Source organism: Balaenoptera physalus (assembly GCF_965194825.1).
Source record: "Balaenoptera physalus genome assembly, chromosome: 19".
Lineage (NCBI taxonomy): Eukaryota > Metazoa > Chordata > Mammalia > Artiodactyla > Balaenopteridae > Balaenoptera > Balaenoptera physalus.
In genome coordinates, this window is record NC_138900.1 from 48309126 (window position 1) to 48329199 (window position 20074).

Here is a 20074-nt window from a genome sequence, read left to right on the forward strand (position 1 = left end):
ACTCAGTATCTTGTAATAATTTATAATGGAAAAGAATCGGAAAAAGAACATATATATGTATATTTGTATATATATACATATATATATAACTGAATCACTTTGCTGTATACTTGAAACTAACACAACATTGTAAATAAACTGTATTTCAATTAAAAAAAAAAAACAAACCACAGAGAGTCTGAGAAACTGTCCCAGCCAAGAGGAACTTAAAGAAACATGACAACTAGATGTAATGTGGTATCCTGGGTGGGGTCCTCAAACAGAAAAAGGACATTAGGTAAAAACTAAGGAAATCTGCACAAAATATGAACTTTAGTTAATAATAATATATCAATTTTGGTGCATTAATTACAACAAATGTACCATACTAATGTAAGATGTTAATAACAGGGAAACTGGGCACAGGCTATACGGGAACTCTCTGTACTTATCACCTCAATTTTTCTATAAATCTAGAACTGTTCTAAAATATAAAGTCTATTTAAGAAAAGCTGGAGGGAAGGAAAACAGAAACTCATATCCAAATGAAGTCTTTTTAACACTATTTATTTGATGATATTGAGAAATTTTTATCAAAGCTGTTTAGGTGTGAGTCAAATGCAATCTCAGGCAGAATTCCAGTAACAGATCAAAGCTGACTCACGCCCCCTTGCTACCCCTGCCCACATGGATCCTAATGCACCCACCAGAACCAGGTTTGGAAGGACCATCCTACCCTAACCCTGAGTAACTCATACAGGGCCCCAGACTGTCCCTCCTTCTTGACCCCCACTGTCCTCCCACCCAAGTCACAGGTTCCAGAGCTGGCACCATCACTTCTTGCCTCCTGCCCGTCTGTCCATCATATGTCCCGGCCACTGGGCTTCGGGACCTCCCCACAAACCATCTGCCCCTGCACACCCGCAGCCCTGCTCCAGGATGCTTCTTCACTGCCTCCAGCTACAGCACCCCCTCTCTCCCTCCCCGCCCACCAAGGGGGAGGAGCCTCACTCCCTGTCCCCACTTCTTCACCTCCCAGACTCCTCTCTAAAGCCCTGTCATCCGGCTTCTCAATCCACCACCCCCTAACGCTGCTCTCACCAAGGGCTCCGATGACTGCATCGCTGCTAAGCCTAGGGGTGCTTTCCAGACCTCATGGGATTTGACCACACCCATCTTGATGCTCCCTCTTTTGTCTTGAGACCCCACTCTCTCTCGGGTTCTCCTCCAGCCTTTCTGATGCAACACCTTCACTCAAGGCTCTTGTTCCAACTGACCCTTAAATGCTGCCCTTCCTCAAAATCTCAGCCTCTGCTGCTTCAAACCAGGCCCTGAGAGAAAGAATGGGGTCTGGACTATCTTTATGCTCCCAGGCTGGCACCTTGTAGGCATCTGATTTTTTACTTTTACTGAATTGAACTCTATTTTTTGAACATCCTAACCACCTATGGGAGGACCATTTGACATGTACGAAATATGATTAGCTTATGTTCCTAATAGTCTCTGTTCCCAAGATTCTATAAATGAAATGTTCAGCAATTCTAAACTTCTAATATCCTTTAATGTAGGCATCTAGTGTGAATAACAACTAGCATTTATTGAGAGCCTGTGCAAATTGCTTTACACACATTATTTTCCAAGTCTTATTCCTAAGGACACTAATAGTATGTGTAACAAAGAAAAAGGATTCAGTGGTCTAACAAGTATAGGAAATCCTGAGTTAAACAAAGCTCAGTGGAGTTCTTTTCTGCAGGACTATATGTCGTAAATCTCCAAAAAGAGAACATTTTATGCACCATTCTAAAACTAAATGACTGAGACCAGTGATGTGCTGATAAATAGTTGACAACTGGCTTTTGAGGGGAAAAGATCCTGTTTGTAGCATTTGCCAAGTTCCTTGGTGTAAATACTTTCACCATGTCTGTTGCAAGCTACTAACTTGATGCCACCGAAGGCAGAGTTGGGAACAGATGTGCATTAACACAGCATTATCCAATATTTCCAGCACTCAATACGATCAACATAAAAACTCAAGAACGGGTGGGATAGGAAGGGTGGGAGGGAGACACAAGAAGGAGGAGATACGGGGATATATGTATACGTATAGCTGATTCACTTTGTTATAAAGCAGAAACTAACACACCACTGTGAAGCAATTGTACTCCAATAGAGATGTAAAAAATTAAAAAATTTTTTTAAAAACTCAAGAGAACATAGTAAAATGTAGTAAAATTACAGTATTAGGAAGCAATAGATTTATAGTACGTTACCTTTGTTTTTAATATGATTCATTTAATTGTAAGTTTATATAATTGATTTTTTTAATAATGCCATGCCCTGGCACACTCACACGGGCACACACTCACACGCACACAGCCACCACTGCTATTTCCAGTTCACGGCGCCTCTCCTTTCCTAGATTAAATCAAGCGTGAACCGCAAGAACACCAAGTACCAGCTCAAAGGAGAGTCTGCCGGCAAGGTCTTCCAGGTTGATGAGAGCACAGGGGACGTGTATGCCTTTGAGAGGCTGGACAGGGAGAAGCTCTCTGAGTACCACCTCGTCGCCCTCGTGGTAGACAAGGACACTGAGAAGAACCTGGAGTCTCCTTCCAGCTTCACCATCAAAGTTCACGATATCAACGACAACTGGCCTGTGTTCACGCACCGGGTGTTCAATGCCTCCGTGCCCGAGATGTCAGGGATAGGTACGTACCCAGTCTGTCCGTCTCCCTCTCCCCTCACTCATCCCTGGCATGGAGGCACCTCTCCCATGGGCAGCTTCACTGCCTGGGGCAGGATTCAGTGAGTTCCGGGCAGCTACGGGGATGCCCATATTGCCACTTTATATGACTCGAAATGAACTCTGGTCCCTAAAGACTAAGCTCTGACCTGGCCCCAGACGGAGCCCTGACCGTCACACACACACACACACACACACACACGTCTTGTTACTCTTTGGAGCCAACGCCACCCACTGCTCTGACTCTTAGGGCTGGCATGCCAAGAGCGTAGCCTTTGCACATGAAGGAGGCCAACTCTGCCACCAAGACAAGCGGTCACCTTTAGGGTCCATGCAGAAGTGGGAGGGGGGCGGGAGAGGGACACACCTCATCCCAAGGTGTGTCAGCAGCCTGGACCCCAGGCCTCCAGAGGAGACTATTCCTTCCTCAATTCTACCCCCAGCCTCCAGGGGGTGCCAGAAAAGGGCTCCCTTCCCCACCCCTTAGTCCAGGCTCTCTCGCCAGGACTCAGGACCAGACCTTCCTGTTAAGTATGCGGAGCCTGGAGTTCAAGGGGAAAGAGATGTGAACCCAGCCCTTTGGGGGCCCTTCCTATTCTCTTGTTCTCATGCTTCCAGAAGGAAGAAGCAGCCCTTACTGTTTCTCCCCATGACCTCAGCCACTCACCTCTTCCCTCATTTCCCCCATAAATGAAAACCACCTGTTCTCTTTACCCTTCATGTTTGACGGAGCTGGGCTTCCACCACTGCCAGCACTTTGCCCCCAGGCAGGCTCCTCAGAAAACAAAGCAGCCTTTTCTCCCTCAGGACCTGTGGGAGGGGGGTTCAGGGAACAGCCTGAGCCCCATCTGCCCTCATCTGGGAATGCGGTGAGGGGCTGGCCATCACAAAGGAGCAACCCTGGATTCTCTCCCCACAGGGACCTCGGTCATCCAGGTGACAGCAGTGGATGCAGATGACCCCACTGTGGCAGACCACGCCTCTGTCATGTACCAACTCCTGAAGGGAGAAGAACATTTCAGCATCCGTGGTTCTGGTCTGTGTAACTAACCCCCCTGGGTGGCACTGGCTTGGAGGAGGTGGAGGTGCAGGCACTGAGGGAAGCCCAGTCTGCCTGGTGTCACTGACCACTGACCTACACCACCCTTTGGAGGCAGTCGGTACCCTATGTCAAGACAAGGTGGCTGGTGAGGGCAGAAGGAGGCAGACAGGTGCCCAAGACGTGAACTCAAGTCCAGGGCACAAAGTCAGGACCCACGCATTGACACGAGAGGTGGAAGAGAATGCTGGTTAGCAGCTCTAGCTATGGAATCAAACGGATCTGGTTTCCGAACCCATTTCTGCTCCTCACTGCTTCTAAAGACCTTGGGCAAGTCAACTGACCTCTGTGAGCACTAGGGCCCTAATCTCAAAAATGGGGAAGCTTATATTCACCTTGTATGGTAGCTGTGAAGTCTGAATTAGGTAACATATAATGAGCACGTGGCCCATTGCCATTATCCACTCCACATGACCCAAAAAACTGTAAGGACTGAATCTTGGGAGCAAGACAGAAGTCCAGGTGGTCAGGCCTGAGGCAAGCCATCTTTCAGAGTGATGGCAAATACACAGCACAACCTATGCTGCACCAAGGCAGCCATCACTAACCCATCACAGCACTCTTCCCACTCTGAGCCTAGATGTGGCCTCAGGTTCTTGCTCAACCCAGTGCTCCAGGTGGCTGGGACCAATACTGGACCAAAGCGTTTGGCCTAGCAGTGCAGGGCATGGAGGTGGGAGGTGGTTCACCCCTTGCTCTCAGTCCTGGCTGCACAGTGAAATCACCTGGGGAGCTCTGAAGCCAGGTACCCTCTGGGTAGCGGCCGGGCATCACTATTTTTTAAAATCTCCCCCAAGTAACACGGCTCCTGATGTGACACTTTTTGCAGGACTAATTGTCACAGCGAACAAAAACCTGGACCGAGAGAAGCAGGCCAAGTACGAGATCGTGGTGGAAGCACGAGATGCCCAGGGCCTCCGGGGGGAATCGGGCACGGCCACTGTGCTGATCTCTCTGCAGGACGTCAACGACAACTTCCCCATCTTCACACAGCGTGAGCCCCTCCCCTAGGGCCCTGGGCAGGGCGAGGGTTGGGATACTCCAGACTCGGTGACCCGGGAGCTCTGAGAGAGGAGCCTGGCATCCGTCTACCTCTCTCTCCAACCCAGGGCGGGCCTATGTCAGGGATGTCTTTCTGGTGCTCCCCATCTCTGAACACGTTCCCAAGGCTGTCCAACTGCCCCCGCCACGGAGCCCTCACAGGCCAGCAGGAAGTCACGCTCCCTGCTGTGTGCCACCGTGTGCCCAGAGTCCCACTACCAGATAGGACCACTTTCACCCAGATCCCATGAGCTCAGGAAAACCCAGACCCCAGCTAGAAAATCCCCATGAGCTGGGGAACAGGGGTTCAGCAAAGTTCCATAGCCAAGGCCAGGGCTGGGCTCTGACCCACCCACAGACTGATTCTCCCCCGAGAAAAATGCCTGACAAGAGCTTTTGACACGGCCTGGGTGGGCTGGGGAGGAAAGTCAGATGATTCATCACTTGCAACTCCAACGCTGACGGCGCCATTCAGAGGCTCAGCCACCCCAAGGACAGGCGGGTTTTCCTGAAATGGCCTCGTTGTGTACGGCACAAGCTCCCTGAAGGCAGAGATTCTCTCCATTGTCAATTAACAGGTCCCCTAGCAAGGTGCCTGACATACAGTAGGTGCTTAGTAACTACTTGTCAGGTGGATGGAAGGACAGATAGAGCAGAACCTCTTTGCCGTGGGACCCAAAATTCCAGAGGAATTACTACTACTACTACTACTATTTTATTGTGCCCGTTTCCTGTAACAAAATGTATTGGGATAGTATGGGGGACAATCGCCTCATCTATCTCATTAACCCAGTGCCCTTTGGGGCGCCCCTTTGCATCAGCCAGGTACATATTTTCTGTGCCCGAAGACATCCGTGTGGGCAGCCCCCTGGGCTCTCTGTTTGTGGAGGACCCAGACGAGCCCCAGAACCGGAAGACAAAGTACAGCATCGTGCAGGGCGAGTACAGGGACACCTTCACCATCGAGCCTGACCCCACCCGCAACGAGGGCATCATCAAGCCCATGAAGGTTCGCAGACCTGTGGCAGTGACGTCAGATGTGGGGTTGGGGGCTCCCAGCTTCCTCAGGACTCAGCCAGGGGCTGCTCCCGGATCAGAGGCCACCAAAGGTGCACGTTCTGGGTCAGTTTGGAGCTGGCTGTGTGCTCGTGGACACTGTGACGCTGGCGCTGGGAAGGGGAGCCAGGACAGAAGGGTCAGTGACTTAGGCTGGGCTACCCCGGAAGCAGACCTTGAGGCAAGGACTTGGGTGTAAATAGTTTACTTGGGGAGTGATCTCAGGAAGCCCCAGGAGCAGTGAGATGTGAAAAGAAGGAAAGCTCATACAGGCTCCTCAATGAGCAGGTGATCACCATGGGCGAGTGGGGTGCAGTCCCACTGGGGACATCTAGGGGACAGTGTGGTTGGAATATGCCTCAGAGTCGCAGCAGCTGTGGGCTGATTGAGGGCTCCTGGGGGCTCACTCCCTGGCACTTTCTTTTTTTTTTTTTAATATTTATTTATTTATTTTATTTATTTTTGGCCACATCAGGTCTTAGTTGCAGCATGCAGGATCTTTTGTTGCGGCATGCAGACTCTTCATTGTGGCACGTGGGCTTCTCTCTAGTTGTGGCGTGTGGGTTTTCTCTTCTCTAGTTGTGGTGTGCAGGCTCCAGGGCGCGTGGGCTCTGTAGTTGTGGCGCGAGGGTTCCTGAGCGCGTGGGCTCTGTAGTTTGCGGCACACAGACTCTCTAGTTGAAGCGCGCGAGATCAGTAGTTGTGGCACGTGGGCTTAGTTGCCCCGTGGCATGTGGGATCTTAGTTCCCTGACCAGGGATCGAACCTGCGTCCCCTGCATTGGAAGGCGGATTCTTAACCACTGGACCACCAGGGAAGTCCCCTCCCTGGCACTTTCTGATCTGCCCTGGGCACAGGCCAGGAAAGCCCTGGAAGATTACAAGTGCTTGCATCTGAAAGCCATCAGCACGTAAGGAAATAGTGAACGCCGTGGGGAGGGGGTGGCCATTGGCAGTGGCTGCTGCTGAGAAAGCAGTTGGACTGGCTGAATCTAGAAGAGGAGGGAAGGTCTGCCAGGGGCACAAACTGCTTCAGAATGGCCATGCAGAGGACTGGGAGGCCAAGGCCAGTGATGACCTGCCTCAAAGGGGACATTCCAGAACCCCTCTGCCTGAGCCAGGCCATTCTTCCAGCAGACCTCTCCCGAGTCCTTCTCTGGTCCAGCCCTGTGCTGGGGACTAGATATACCCGGGGGAGTCAGACGGCCTCCACGGTACCAAAGCTCTCAGCCAGTAGGGAGGACAGACACACAGACAAAAAGGGTACCCAGGCAGGGAGCAATTACCTGTGTTGGGAGGGGCAGGAATGGGTTCTGAGAGGACATCTGATTACCTTCAGATTGGCTTCCTGAGGGGTGAATAGGAGTATGCCAAGCGGGCAAGGGCAGGAGAAGAGACTTGAGCAAAGGCACAAAGAAAGGGAATGCCTTTAAGGAGCTGTGGATAGAACCACTAGTCTGTGATCCCCTTGACAGCAAGACTGTGGCTGATCCACTGGTTGTCCTCAATACTTGGAATTGAGCCACGGTCAGGATACACGCGAGACAGCTGAAGACAGCCAGGCCACAGGCCCCTCATCTGTAAAAAGGGGGTCACCCCAGTATGACCTTGCAGGGCTGCTGTGAAGATCACAACCATATGCTTGGCTCAGAGCAAGTGACCACCGTAGTTTCTCCTTCCGCAGCCCCTAGACTATGAACACATCCGGCAATACAGCTTCACCATCGAGGCCACGGACCCCACCATTGACCTCCGCTACCTGAGCAGCACCTCCACCAAGAACATCGCCCGTGTCATCATCAACGTCACAGATGTGGACGAGCCCCCCAGCTTCCAGCAGCCCTTTTACCACTTCCAGCTGCGGGAGAACCAGAAGAAACCTCTGATCGGCTCAGTGCTGGCCGTGGACCCCGATGCCGCTAAGCGGAGCATCAGGTAAGGGGGGCGGAAGGCGTGAGGATGGTGATGATCACGACACCACCCAGGCATTGAGGTTCTTAGGCCTGCTGGACTGAGCCCAGGACTCAGAAGGGGAAACTGGCTTCTCCCAGCAGGTACATGGGACATGCACAGAGGCCGGACAAGAAGCCCAAGCTCTTCCACTAACCCACATGGCCAGGTGGAATCTTGTTCTGCCCAGGCACACACCTAGCATGGTCCTGGCCATCAGAGCTTCCCATTGTCTGCTCTACCTTGAAGGGGAGGTACAGGCTCCCACAGGTCCCATCTGGGGAGATCTGACAGTCAAGAGAGCAACCAACTTGACATCCATGAAACCCCTTCGCCAAACATGATTTATTACGTTTGTCTTCCCAAAACCACAAAAGGAAAAAGTGTTTATTTCACACAATGAAACAACACAAGGATCTATAAAGAAAACATCAGTAACCCTGATTTCCAGACAACTCATCTTCATGGTGTGCTGTGGTCCTATCATGCCTTTCTTCGTGACCACACAAACATCTACACACATTTATGGTGGATTTGTCCTTTGTTTGTTTGGGGGATTTGATTGTTTTAAAAATTTTTTGGATCATACTATACCCATTTCATCACTACTTGTTCTTCTTCCTGAACTAGACTCCTCTCCTCTACCCTCTGTGACAAAAGATGTAGTTCCAACTCATACTTTCTAGAGCCACACAACATATGAGAGTGTGAAGTTCCATCAATCTCATTTTTTTCTGGAGCGGTAGCCAACTGTGCCAGCACCATTAATCAAATAAGTCATCGTTTTCTACCTTTGTTACACACTAAGTTCCTGTATATCCCTGAATCTATTTCTGAATCCTTTGTTCTGTGGCAAAGCCATTCTGTTTTATTGTAGCAGCTTGATACTAAAACTTGGTATGTAAAAGGCAAGTCCCTCCCTCAAGTGTTTTTTCACTTTATATATCTTTAATGCATTCTCAAACATTCATTCTTTCATGTGAACCATAAAATTCTTCAGTTTTTAAAAAAGCATCAGAATTCTAATGAGAATTGTGTTTACATATCAATTTGGGGAGAGTTAATGTTTCTGTTATCAGGTCTTCCTGTTAAAGACAAATGTGTACCTCCATTTTGATCACATCTCATAAGTTTTAGGATGACTGTTTTCATGGCCATTCTATTCTAAATGGTCTGTAATGATAATTTTTATTTCTTCATTGATCCAATAGTTTATTTAAGAGACTTTTTTTTTCATTTACAATGGTAGGGCATTTTTTGGCTTTGCTTTAACTTGTTCTGTGATGTAATGCAATTGTCTTTATGTGTCTTTTTGTCCATTTTTTTCTGGAATATCTAAGCCTTTGCTTTATGTATTTTAATTTTTCTATTCAGTTAACAAAGGTTTATAACTATTTTACCTTCATTATGACTTGTCACTTTCATCCTTATGACATTACCCAGTTTGTTCGGCTTAAAACATTTTGTCCTCAATTCCATGTTGCCTGATGTAAAGTTTGTCAGTCTTGTTTTCATGTTACTCATGTTTGCCTGAAATAAATTTTCCGACCTCTACTTTTAATTTTTTCTAGGTCATTGGCAGTAAGTTGTCTCTTGAAAGTGGAATGCAATTGGCTTTGCTTTTTTTTTTTTTTTCATCTTAACTGGAGTATAATTGCTTTACAACGTTGTGTTAGTTTCTGCTGTACAACAAAGTGAATCAGCTATACATATACATATATCCTTATATCCCCTCCCTCCTGAGCCTCCCTCCCACCCCGCCTATCCCACCCCTCTAGGTCATCACAAAGCATCGAGCTGATCTCCCTGTGCTATGCAGCAGCTTCCCACCAGCCATCCATTTTACATTTGGTAGTGTATATATGTCATTGCTACTCTCTCTTCATCCCAGCTTCCCCTTCCCCGCCGTGTCCTCATGGCTTTGCTTTTTAATCTAAACTGAGATGCTATGTGTTTAACCTATTTACATTTTTCATTGTAAATGATATGTTTGATCTTACTTCTTTTATCTTGTTTTATATTTGCTATTTCTCAAACTTAATTACTTTTTTCTCTTCCCCCATCTTTGTTGTAGAGTCTATTTTTTCACGTTATTTTCTCATAGATATTTGGATGGAGTACATGCATTTTTACTTCTACCAGTGAGATTTACTTCTATCTGTAAAATTTTATATGTTTTCCTGGACCAATATTTTCTAGTTAAAAATTTCTGCCTCTCTCTCTGTCTCTGTCTCTGTCTCTGTCTCTCTCTCTCTCTCTCTCTCTCTCTCACACACACACACACACACACACCATTGCCTTCCTATATATGATAAAGATTATCAATAGTTTAATTTTAATTCCTCCCAAACCAGATTTTTTTTTTACTTTATTTTGAGACACTTCTTAGATGAAGTGAGTTTTCAAAAAAAATTTTTTCAGGACCCATCTTGTGTATGATATAGTTCCTGAATCCTTGCATATTTACAAATCAAAAATATTATCAATGTGTTCTAGCATTTAACTTTGTGAGAATGTCTGGGGTGAGTCTGATTTATCTTTCTTTATAAGGATGTATCTTTTCTGTCTGGACTCTTTTTGGTTTCTTTATATAGCTCTGAAATTCAAAAGTGTCATCAGGATATAGCTAAATATTGATCTCTTTTTTAAATTATGCCTGATATCAATGACCTCTTCTATAAACTTGGGCCTTTCTTCAGATCAGGAAGTTTTCTTTTATTATATCTTTGGTTATTTCTTCTGTTTTCTTTGTTCTGGAATTTTCCTCAGTATTAGAAAAATACATATTTGGAGTGTTATATATTTTTTCATCTCTCTTTTCTTCTCTTCATGCCTTTTTCCTAAAGAACTTTTCCAGTTTTTACTTCACAAATTTAATTTTCTTTCAGTCACTTCTTACCTCTTCCAGCCCCTTTTTTTATTTCTTCCTGGCTCTTGCCCAACTATCTTTTCATTAATCACAAAATCCGATCCAAGCTGTGGTATAGTTGATTATAGTGCCACCTGCCTCAACTCTGAAAGTGCTGTTGATGGAGTCTCAAGTACCACCCTCAGCCCAGTGATGGCAACACTGCCAACATCAAAGGGATTATCTCACTACTCTGACTCCCTGTGGGTGGTCAAGTGCAATGAGCAGTGACAGGATGGGGGATGGATGCAAGGGACAGATCCTGAAGGGTCTCATCTGTCCTGCTGGGGAGTTTGGACTCAACAAAGAACAACGGAAAACCTTGAAACTCTCTCCCGTGGGCAGATACTCCATCCGCAGGACGAGTGACAAGGGCCAGTTCTTCGGAATAACCAAGCAGGGGAATATTTACAATGAGAAGGAGCTGGACAGAGAAGTCTACCCCTGGTGTAACCTGACAGTGGAGGCCAAAGAGCTGGATTCTAGTGGTGAGTGGCCCCATTTGCCGGGGGACCTGGGCTCCTCTCCTTTTGTCATCCTTTTAAAATTGGCAAAATCTATCATTTTGGGTCTCCAGAGGTACTATAAGCACCTGCTGATGCACCACTTGGTTGGGATGTTATAGTGCCTCCATCCCCCACCACCTGCATCCACGTCATCTGAGACTTTGTTAGACGAGCAAAACATCAGGCCCCAACCCCAGACTGAATCAGTATCTCATGCACGCCACAGTTTAAGAAGCACTGTTCCAAAACAGGCTGCCAGATGTCCCTGTGATGAGAATCACCTGAGGCACCTCTTAACCACAGAGCTTCTCAGATGCCTCCCAGGAGGTGTTGGTCCAGTGAGTCAGAAATGGGGCCAAGGAATGTGCATTGAACAAGTGCTGTGTGATTCTTATTATAGTGGACGTTTGGAAAAGGCTGCTTTGGAGGGTGTTTATATGCCAGTTAGTGGGCTGAATTCAAAATCTGAAGCAGTTTCCAACTCCAAGATTGTTAGATTCTCCAGAAATTAGGGTAACTGCTGCCAAAGGGAAAGGCAAGTATCGGAGTTTTGCACTCTTAGCCTCTATGAGAAAATCACAACTGCCCTCTGGGAGAAGGATCATTATTCCCACCTTACACAGAGACCACCAGGGCCCAGAAAGGGGGTGACTTGGCCAGGGCCCCACCGGTGCTACCCTGAAAGGCCCCTGCTTCCTGCTGGCAGCATGTCCCCCACATGGCAGCCAGGCCAGCTTCAATGGACTCCTGCGTACTGTCCAGATCAGTCTTTGCCCCTTTCTTCCCCATCTAATCTCACTCATACAATTTTTAAATCTTATTAGTAATAGTTTGCTGTTCATTTTAAAATACGGAAAATACAAAAAAGGAGAAGAAAATTATACCCTCATATTCCCACCATACACAGATAATTACTGTTAGCACTGTAGTGTATTTCCTCTGGTCTTTTTTACTATATGTATTTTTATACAAGTGAGATCATAATATTTGTATAAACATCATATCCTGCATTTTTACTTAACCTTATTCCAGAATCATTTTCTCATGGTACTAAGATGTCTTTTTTAAAAAGACTGTAATTTTTTAAATGTAATTTACGTGGGCATTGCAAACAGCCACATAGTCCATTCTTTTAAACTGACATAATTTATTAATGCAATCTCACTTAGACCGTCTACCTTTTCAATTATTTCATAATTAATTTATTTAAATTAGTTTGATTACTTATTAAATTGCTGAATTGATTTAATAATTACTTAATTGATTTAATTAAAACCTTTAAAAATACACTTCTGTTGTTTACCTTTTCGATTCTTACAAATAATTCTTTAGCAAATATCCTTGTGCTTGAAGCCTTACCCCCTTCCTCTTCCGCTCCCTTCAACCAGAACGCCATCCCTGGCCTCCCTTCCAGATGTCCATAACCCCCTCTTCCTGCAAAAAGCGCACCCCTCCCGGACCCCCATCCATATACATTCTAATCCCAGGGCTGGCACCTGCTGAGCCCACTGTAGTGATGAGTCCTTTCCCCTGCAGGGACCCCCACGGGCAAAGAATCCATTGTGCAAGTCCACATCGAAGTTATGGATGAGAACGACAATGCCCCAGAGTTTGCCAAGCCCTACGAGCCCAAAGTGTGTGAGAACGCTGCCCAGGGCAAGGTGAGTCTAGCTCAGGTGGGAGGGCAAGGCAGCGCCCATCTGGGGCAGGCCGAGGGGCAGCACCTCCCAGCCACGGTCAGCTGGCATTTCACTGAGTTTAACGTAACTTGTACAACAGCCTTCAGGACAGGTGACGTTATCCCTACAGAGGGTGAAACTGAGGCTCAGAGAGAATGTGTAGTGAGTAGATTGGCGGGGAGGTGGTGGTAGAAAGAGTGGCTCTGTGGAGACCATTTAGGTTAGTGTTACAGGTGAGAGAAAGCCACGGTCAGGTCTAAATCCAAAGTCCCTCCCCATCACTGAAACCCCGGCCAACCCAACACCGCTAATGACCGTCCCGCATCTTCCACCCTCTAGCTGGTCGTGCAAATCTCGGCAATAGACAAGGATATAACGCCACGAGATGTGAAGTTCAAGTTTTCCCTGAGCACTGAGGACAGCAACTTCACCCTCACGGATAATCACGGTGCGCCTCAAGGCAGTCAGCCTGGCTCTTGGGGGGCTCAGGGACGGGGTTGAGTCTTAAAGTGCCAGGGTCAAGGACCAAGCCAGTGAACTGGGGGCAGGCCCTCACTGGGGCTTTCAAGTAACAGGATGTTTTGTACAATTCCCACCACATACCTAACTGGTCCGTGCAATGGTCAGAGCCACCCTGGCCACACTGCTAAGTCCACATGGCCTGCCCTTCCCCATAAGATGCTCAGGTTACTGAGGAGCACAGAATAGATATGCGGTGTAGACAGCTTGGTTCACAAACTAGCCAAAGACTCCTTCCCATGGGACCCCTGTGCTCAGCACAACTGCAAATTGCTCTGTGACATGGAACTTTGAGGTTGCTTCCAAAGAGGCAAAACTGGACATTTGAAACCCGAAATGCCAAGGACACAGTGTTTTAACTCGGCTACAATGACTACTTACCACCAGCTGTCCTCGGGACAGGATGTGGTCCACCAATCACAGCCTAGAGAGTCCTGTGATGTCAGCAGCGGCCAATCAGAGTTTCTCATGAGTATGTGCTTCCGAGAGTGACAATGCTGAGTTGACGGAATTCCAGCCAACAGCAGACAGGCTTCCATGGCTTCTGCACCTTCCTCAGAAAAAACACAGAAAATCCCCGTTGGGTCTAAATAGAACAATCCTTCACCCAGAATGGGGTGGAATCCCTGCCCGTCCCTAACTGGCAACACTGTGGTTGGTGAGGACCCCTGTACAGAAACAGCCCTTGCCACCTTTGAGGAAGGTCAGGGAGCGGGGTCCCTGAGAGTGAGGGGCAGACCCAGGGGACGAGCCACAGACTCGTCCTTAAGGAGCCTCCTATGGGATGGGGATGGCGGCTATGATGCGCGGACAGTCCGTGACAGACCATTCAACATTCGCTGTCTTTACTAGTAAATAATATGGAAAAAACACCTGTCACCCCATCCCCAGTGCCCACCTCAATCCTGCCTCAGAGGAGGCCTGTAGTGGAGAAGAAAGCTTAAGCACCACCCCAACGACACCCCATATGTGACCAGGAGACTAGCTTGTTGATCTCAGATTCACTTAGAACATGAATGTCCTGCTACAATATTAAATGAGTATAGTGAGAAATCTCTCATTTCCCTCATACAGTGTCAGTGGCCATATTGTTATTATTTTCAATTATAATAGACATCGCTACTTACTAATGAAATGTAATTGGCTTCCATTTGAAATCTAAAAGATGGCCTCCTTTGCTTTTGGCTTCCTAAGTGTGCCAACCCGGCACGGCCCTTAGGGAAACCCTGGAACGGGGAGTCTCTGGACCCTCTGACCATCATAATCTCCTAGGAGTCAACAAAGGGCAGATTATCCAGCCACTGAATCAGAAATGCGGGAGAGGGGAGGGGGAAAAGGAAGGAGGAGTGGAGGGGGGCTGTTCTGAAAAACCAGCATGTTTAAAAATCTCCCTGGGGAATTCTGTACATGGATTGATTGGAGCTGAGAGGGAGAGCCAATATTTGGGCCAAAGCCCATTCTCAATTCAGCCTGACCAGGGAATCCTCAATTACATATGCAATCATTCCCTCAGTGCCCCAGGGAACTGTGCATTGTTTTTACTTTCTAATGGATTTTCAGGGATAGCAAAAACAGCCTTAGAAGTTAGCCCGATGCTAAAAGACTTTTTAAGACTTTATTTCCCCGATTGCTCATCAAAGCTTGAAACAATGCGTTAATTAGCTGAGAGTCACCTTTTATTGAAGTAGGGTTAGGGGTAGGCATATCATTTGCCCACAGAAACAGAAAGCAAGGGTTTTACATTCTGGCCAAGTCCTTCTTAGAGGCTAGGTCGAAGTAGCTGCCCAAAACATCCCCTCTCTGGAGGAACAGACCTGCGTTCAAATGGCTAAAACCTGAGGCAGGGGGTGCAAAGGGCAGAGGCACAGCCCAGGCAGCACGTGGGCTGGTGCAGGTACCAAGGGCTTCCTGGAGGTGGCAGGCCACACCGTCAGTGTGGATGAGAGGATGGGCACTCCAGGCAGCAGAGCCTGACTCCGAGGCCTTGGTGTTTCCAGATAACACGGCCAACATCACAGTCAAGTACGGGTATTTTGACCGAGAGCGCGCCAAGGTCCACCACCTGCCCGTGCTCATCTCGGACAACGGGAGGCCAAGCCTCACAGGCACCAGCATGCTGGATGTGACCGTGTGCAAGTGCAACGAACGCGGCGAGTTCACCTTGTGTGAGGAGGTGGCCGCCCAGGTGGGCGTCAGCATCCAGGCACTGGTAGCTATCTTCCTCTGCATCCTCACCATCACAGGTCAGTGCCCAGGAAGATGGGAGGGGACACTGAGGGGGCTGCACAGGAGAAGGAAGAGGCCAGGGATCCAGGCCCAACCCTGCCTCCAGGCCCTAGTGCAGCCCTGTGCTAGGTGTAAGCTCCACCTCCTTGGGTGCCTAACTGTGGGGATGGCGGGGGGAGTGGGGGGCGGTGAAGAAGGGGGGACTCAAGGCTTCTTCCCCAGTTTAAAATACTTTATATATAACATTCACTCATTCAACTGACATATTTTGAGCACTTATTGTGTGCCAGGCACTGTTCTAGGCATTTATTTATATAAAACCTCTTTTGAAGGAATTCCCTGGTGGTCCAATGGTTAGGACTCTTCGCTCTCACTGCAAAGGGGCCGGGTTCAATCCCTGGTCAGGGAACTAAGATCCCACAAGTCGCACCTGTTTTGCAAAAAGAGGATCCAGTTCTTCTTTTGGAGAGAAATGGAAAGTTTAAAATTTCTAGTTTAGATTATTGCCAGTGGTTTTCTTTCTATTTTTAGGATTTCTCCAGCCTTGATATCTCTTTTCTTCTTGTTTGGGCCTCAGAAACTTTAGGAGCATTTTAGGCCTTGCCTTAGTTTGGGTTCCCCAGGAAGCAGACCCTGGGATCAGGATTGGGGTGCACATGGTTTATTTGAGAGGCACTCCCAGGAAGCCCCAGAAGGAAGAGGGGGAGTGAGACTGGAAAGGTAGGCAGCCCATCAAGGGCAAGTTGTCACGCAAGTTGCCACCATGGGACACTGGAGCTTCTTCTCACTGGAGACTGGGTGGCGGCACTCACAGCCCATGTTTTTCCAACGATGCCCACCAGCTGATGGTGGGGCTCCTCCCAGAGGTGTAAGTTCTCCTGCGTTTCACCTGGGGCAGGGGCTGGCCCTCCAGAGGAAGCCCTTGGCTGCTTAGAGGTCACCCTGTGCACTACAATGACAGGACCGGGGGACACAGTGAGGGACCCACATTATCTGCTCCAGGCCTTTCCTGCCAGTGGCTTCCCTGAGAGGCCCCCTGGCAGTGCCCCCCCTTCTGGGGCTTCTGTGGCAAAGAGTCCAGACCCAGATTTTCCTCTCAATAAAAATTAATAGTAATGATATACTGGCATCACCACCACACCCAGACCTGCACTTAACCTCACAGCCACCTTATCAAATGGAAACAGAGCAGAGGAGTCATCACTTCCATTTCACAGGCAAGGAAACAGAGGCTCAGAGAGGGCATCCTGGCTTTTCTTAGGTATGGAACAGTTTGTTAGGTAACTCGAGGCTAGAAGGACAGAGTCTAGGGATGCTCCGAGCCTCCTTCTAGGGGCTCTCTGCCCCACATGGTCCACCCCTCCTGGGGGCTGGCAACCGTCATGCAGTCACACACCTCAGAGCTTCGAGCAGGGCCAACAACACACCGCTGCCTGATCGTGGGACTCTGGGCACGTCACTCAGCTTCTCTGAGCTCGGTCTGCTCATGTAAAATGGGATATTAATACCTACTTTGAGTAAAAGAACATGAAAATGTGCCAATACCATGCCAGCATGTATACAGTAGGTGCTCAAGAGTAGCTGCTGCTACTGCAATGGGTGCCATGTCTACCAGCACCACCATGACCCATCATCATCATCATCATCATGGCTCAGAATCTTTGCACTCCAAATTCCAACTCCATCCCTTTCCCCATTTCTGCCCCAACCTCTGGCCTCCTGGCCTTTGGACAAGGCACAGAAGGATTTGCCACAGTGGTTAAGAGGAGGGAGGAACTGAGGATGCCGGTAGATGGGCAGGAGAGTGGCAGGAGAGAATGAACTTGAGGGAGGCCCATTCTGTTGCTCTCCCCCCACCCCTACTGCGGCCAGGACACCAACAAGGATGGATCCTGGGTCGGGGTGGGGTGGAGATGACTCGAGTGGGAGCGAGGTGGACCCACCAGGTGTCTAGACCAAACCAAAACTTCTGCGTTGGCCCAGGGATTCCCAGGGAGGAGGGGAGGGTGCAGGTGAACCTCGGGGAGGGGGTGTCCGCCGCTCCGCTGGGCCATGGCTGACCAGCTCTGGCTCGCTCGTTCGCAGTTATCACCCTCCTCATCATCCTGCGGCGGCGGCTCCGGAAGCAGGCCCGCGCCCACGGCAAGAGCGTGCCGGAGATCCACGAGCAGCTGGTCACCTACGACGAGGAGGGCGGTGGCGAGATGGACACCACCAGCTACGACGTGTCGGTGCTCAACTCGGTGCGCCACGGTGGGACCAAGCCCCCGCGGCCGGCGCTGGACACGCGGCCGTCCCTCTACGCACAGGTGCAGAAGCCGCCGCGGCACGCGCCCGGGGCACACGGGCCCGGGGAGATGGCCGCGATGATCGAGGTGAAGAAGGACGAGGCGGACCACGACGGCGGCGGCCCACCCTACGACACGCTGCACATCTACGGCTACGAGGGCGCCGAGTCCATCGCCGAGTCCCTCAGCTCCCTGGGCACCGATTCATCTGACTCGGACATCGATTATGACTTTCTCAATGACTGGGGGCCCAGGTTCAAGATGCTGGCCGAGCTGTATGGCTCAGACCCCCGGGAGGAGCTGGAGTATTAGGGGACCGCGGGCCTCTGGGCCTGGGGACCCAAACCACTGCAGCTCAGGCTAGTCGGACACGGGCACTGAGCCCTCCAATCGTAGCACTCATGTCCCAGCCTAACAGCCCTTCCTCATGGATCCCAGAGACCTCACCAGCTTGGATGGCAAAATCCAAGTCCCTGGCATGTCCAGGAACATATTTCAGTGATGGTTACTCCCAAAACGCTGGAAAACACCAGGCTGGTGTTCTGTCTGGGCTGAGACATCCACATAACCCTGTCACCTGCTACTACGGGTCCAACTCAAAGACTTTCTCTGGCTTCTCAAAGCAGATTATGCTCAACTGCCAGGGGGAGGTCTTCCCCTGAGGTCCCTGAACCCCTGGGTGGGGGGGTGGTCCTGGTGCCTGTCACCTGGAGGCAAGGGGCTGGATGGCATGACTGTGGGGCCAGACTCTCTGTAGCCCAGTCCCACAGGAGACTGGGACCGCCCACCAGGCCTGCCCTGCTTTAGCTTCCTCACACCCTCCCAAGACCCCCAGCATTCCGCAGCCTCTCCCCAGGCCTGTCAAAAGGGAGGAAGGGCCTCTTGACATCCCCTGACCCTGGGTCTTGAGGTGACCTCTCTGGCCTGCCATGCCTGTAACTATGCTGTACTGTGTACTGAAAATTCATCCAAGGTCAGGGAAATGGCTCGTTGAACTTTAAAGCAACTGTGAATTCATCCTGGAGGGACAGTGGAGACCAAATGAGACCACAGATCATAGGGTGAGGGCCACCTCCGTACCCACTCCCTCCAGAGAGGGCCAGGAGTCGCTGTGACCCCAATTTGAGACTCATGACACCCCTCCAGTTTTGCCTGGGAAGCGGGGCAGATGTTCCCGGAGCAGAAGACCTCTCCCCGCCTTGCCCGGTCACTCATTCATGCTGTCTCTTTCTTTTTTCTTTCTCTCCATCTACTCTTGATCTCTTGACTTAGAGGCACTTAAGGTGTGACCCACATCAACTCTGGCCAAAGTCCAAACCAAAACATGACTGCGCAACACAGCTGTGCCATTTGCCTTTACACCTCGTTGTTGCCACATCTCAGGGAACCCCAGCAGGGCCCCATCCCTACAGAAGGCAAGGCCCCTGCCCAGGCCCAGTGGTCACCTGTTCCTCTTCCACTTTCAGCCACATATGGAACTTTCCACTGCAACCACACCTTGGGGAAGTGGCATCACTCGATGGGGGTGCAGGGAAGGAGGCAAACTCTCTGACTCACCATTTGTCATGGACCAAGGTTCCTGCTCTGGGCAAGGCCCCTCAATTCAGGGGATTGTAGATAACACTGACTTTTTATTTTTAACCAATAACGAGTTTTTCATATTTTTTTTTTTTTTACTAATAATACTTATACATTTCTAGCTCTCACAAACATATAGAATAAGGGTTTTTGCATAATAAGCAGGTTGCTATTTAGGTTAACAATTTTAATTCAGGGTTTTTAGTTGGATAAACAAATTCCTGTAACCTTCTATTTCCTATCGTTGTAGTAATTGCTCTAGTGATAATGACTATATATATATTGGCTACACTGGTGCATGGGACATACTGTATTTTTGTATAACTAAATAAAGAAAAATCTTGAAATACTTCTCTTTCTAGAGCTGAGCGAGCTCATGTGAAACACAAGCACATACACCACCACCATCATCAGAGGAACCCAGGGTGCAAGGCGACATTTGCAGTCAGGATTTCAGAAACACACTGCAGGAAAGTGATTGCAGCAGAGAATAACAAGGGACA

The 20074-nt window shown here is 49.0% G+C and overlaps 1 protein-coding gene and 1 long non-coding RNA gene across 2 annotated transcripts in view; one reads left to right on the plus strand and one right to left on the minus strand.

The window, feature by feature from the left end:
• CDH5 (cadherin 5) overlaps positions 1-19920 on the plus strand; it is a 36406-nt gene extending 16486 nt beyond the window's left edge. Inside the window, exons 3-12 of the mRNA XM_082439489.1 lie at positions 2399-2687; positions 3642-3758; positions 4651-4815; positions 5684-5871; positions 7602-7852; positions 11121-11263; positions 12818-12942; positions 13300-13408; positions 15477-15722; positions 17791-19920. Of these exons, the coding sequence (XP_082295615.1) occupies positions 2399-2687; positions 3642-3758; positions 4651-4815; positions 5684-5871; positions 7602-7852; positions 11121-11263; positions 12818-12942; positions 13300-13408; positions 15477-15722; positions 17791-18305 (2148 nt within the window). The 3' untranslated portion in view covers positions 18306-19920. The remainder of the gene's footprint in view (positions 1-2398; positions 2688-3641; positions 3759-4650; positions 4816-5683; positions 5872-7601; positions 7853-11120; positions 11264-12817; positions 12943-13299; positions 13409-15476; positions 15723-17790) is intronic.
• The window catches only part of LOC309649479, a 69414-nt gene continuing 62772 nt past the window's right edge, over positions 13433-20074 (minus strand). Inside the window, exon 3 of the long non-coding RNA XR_014257133.1 lies at positions 13433-14029. This is a non-coding gene — a long non-coding RNA (uncharacterized lncRNA). The remainder of the gene's footprint in view (positions 14030-20074) is intronic.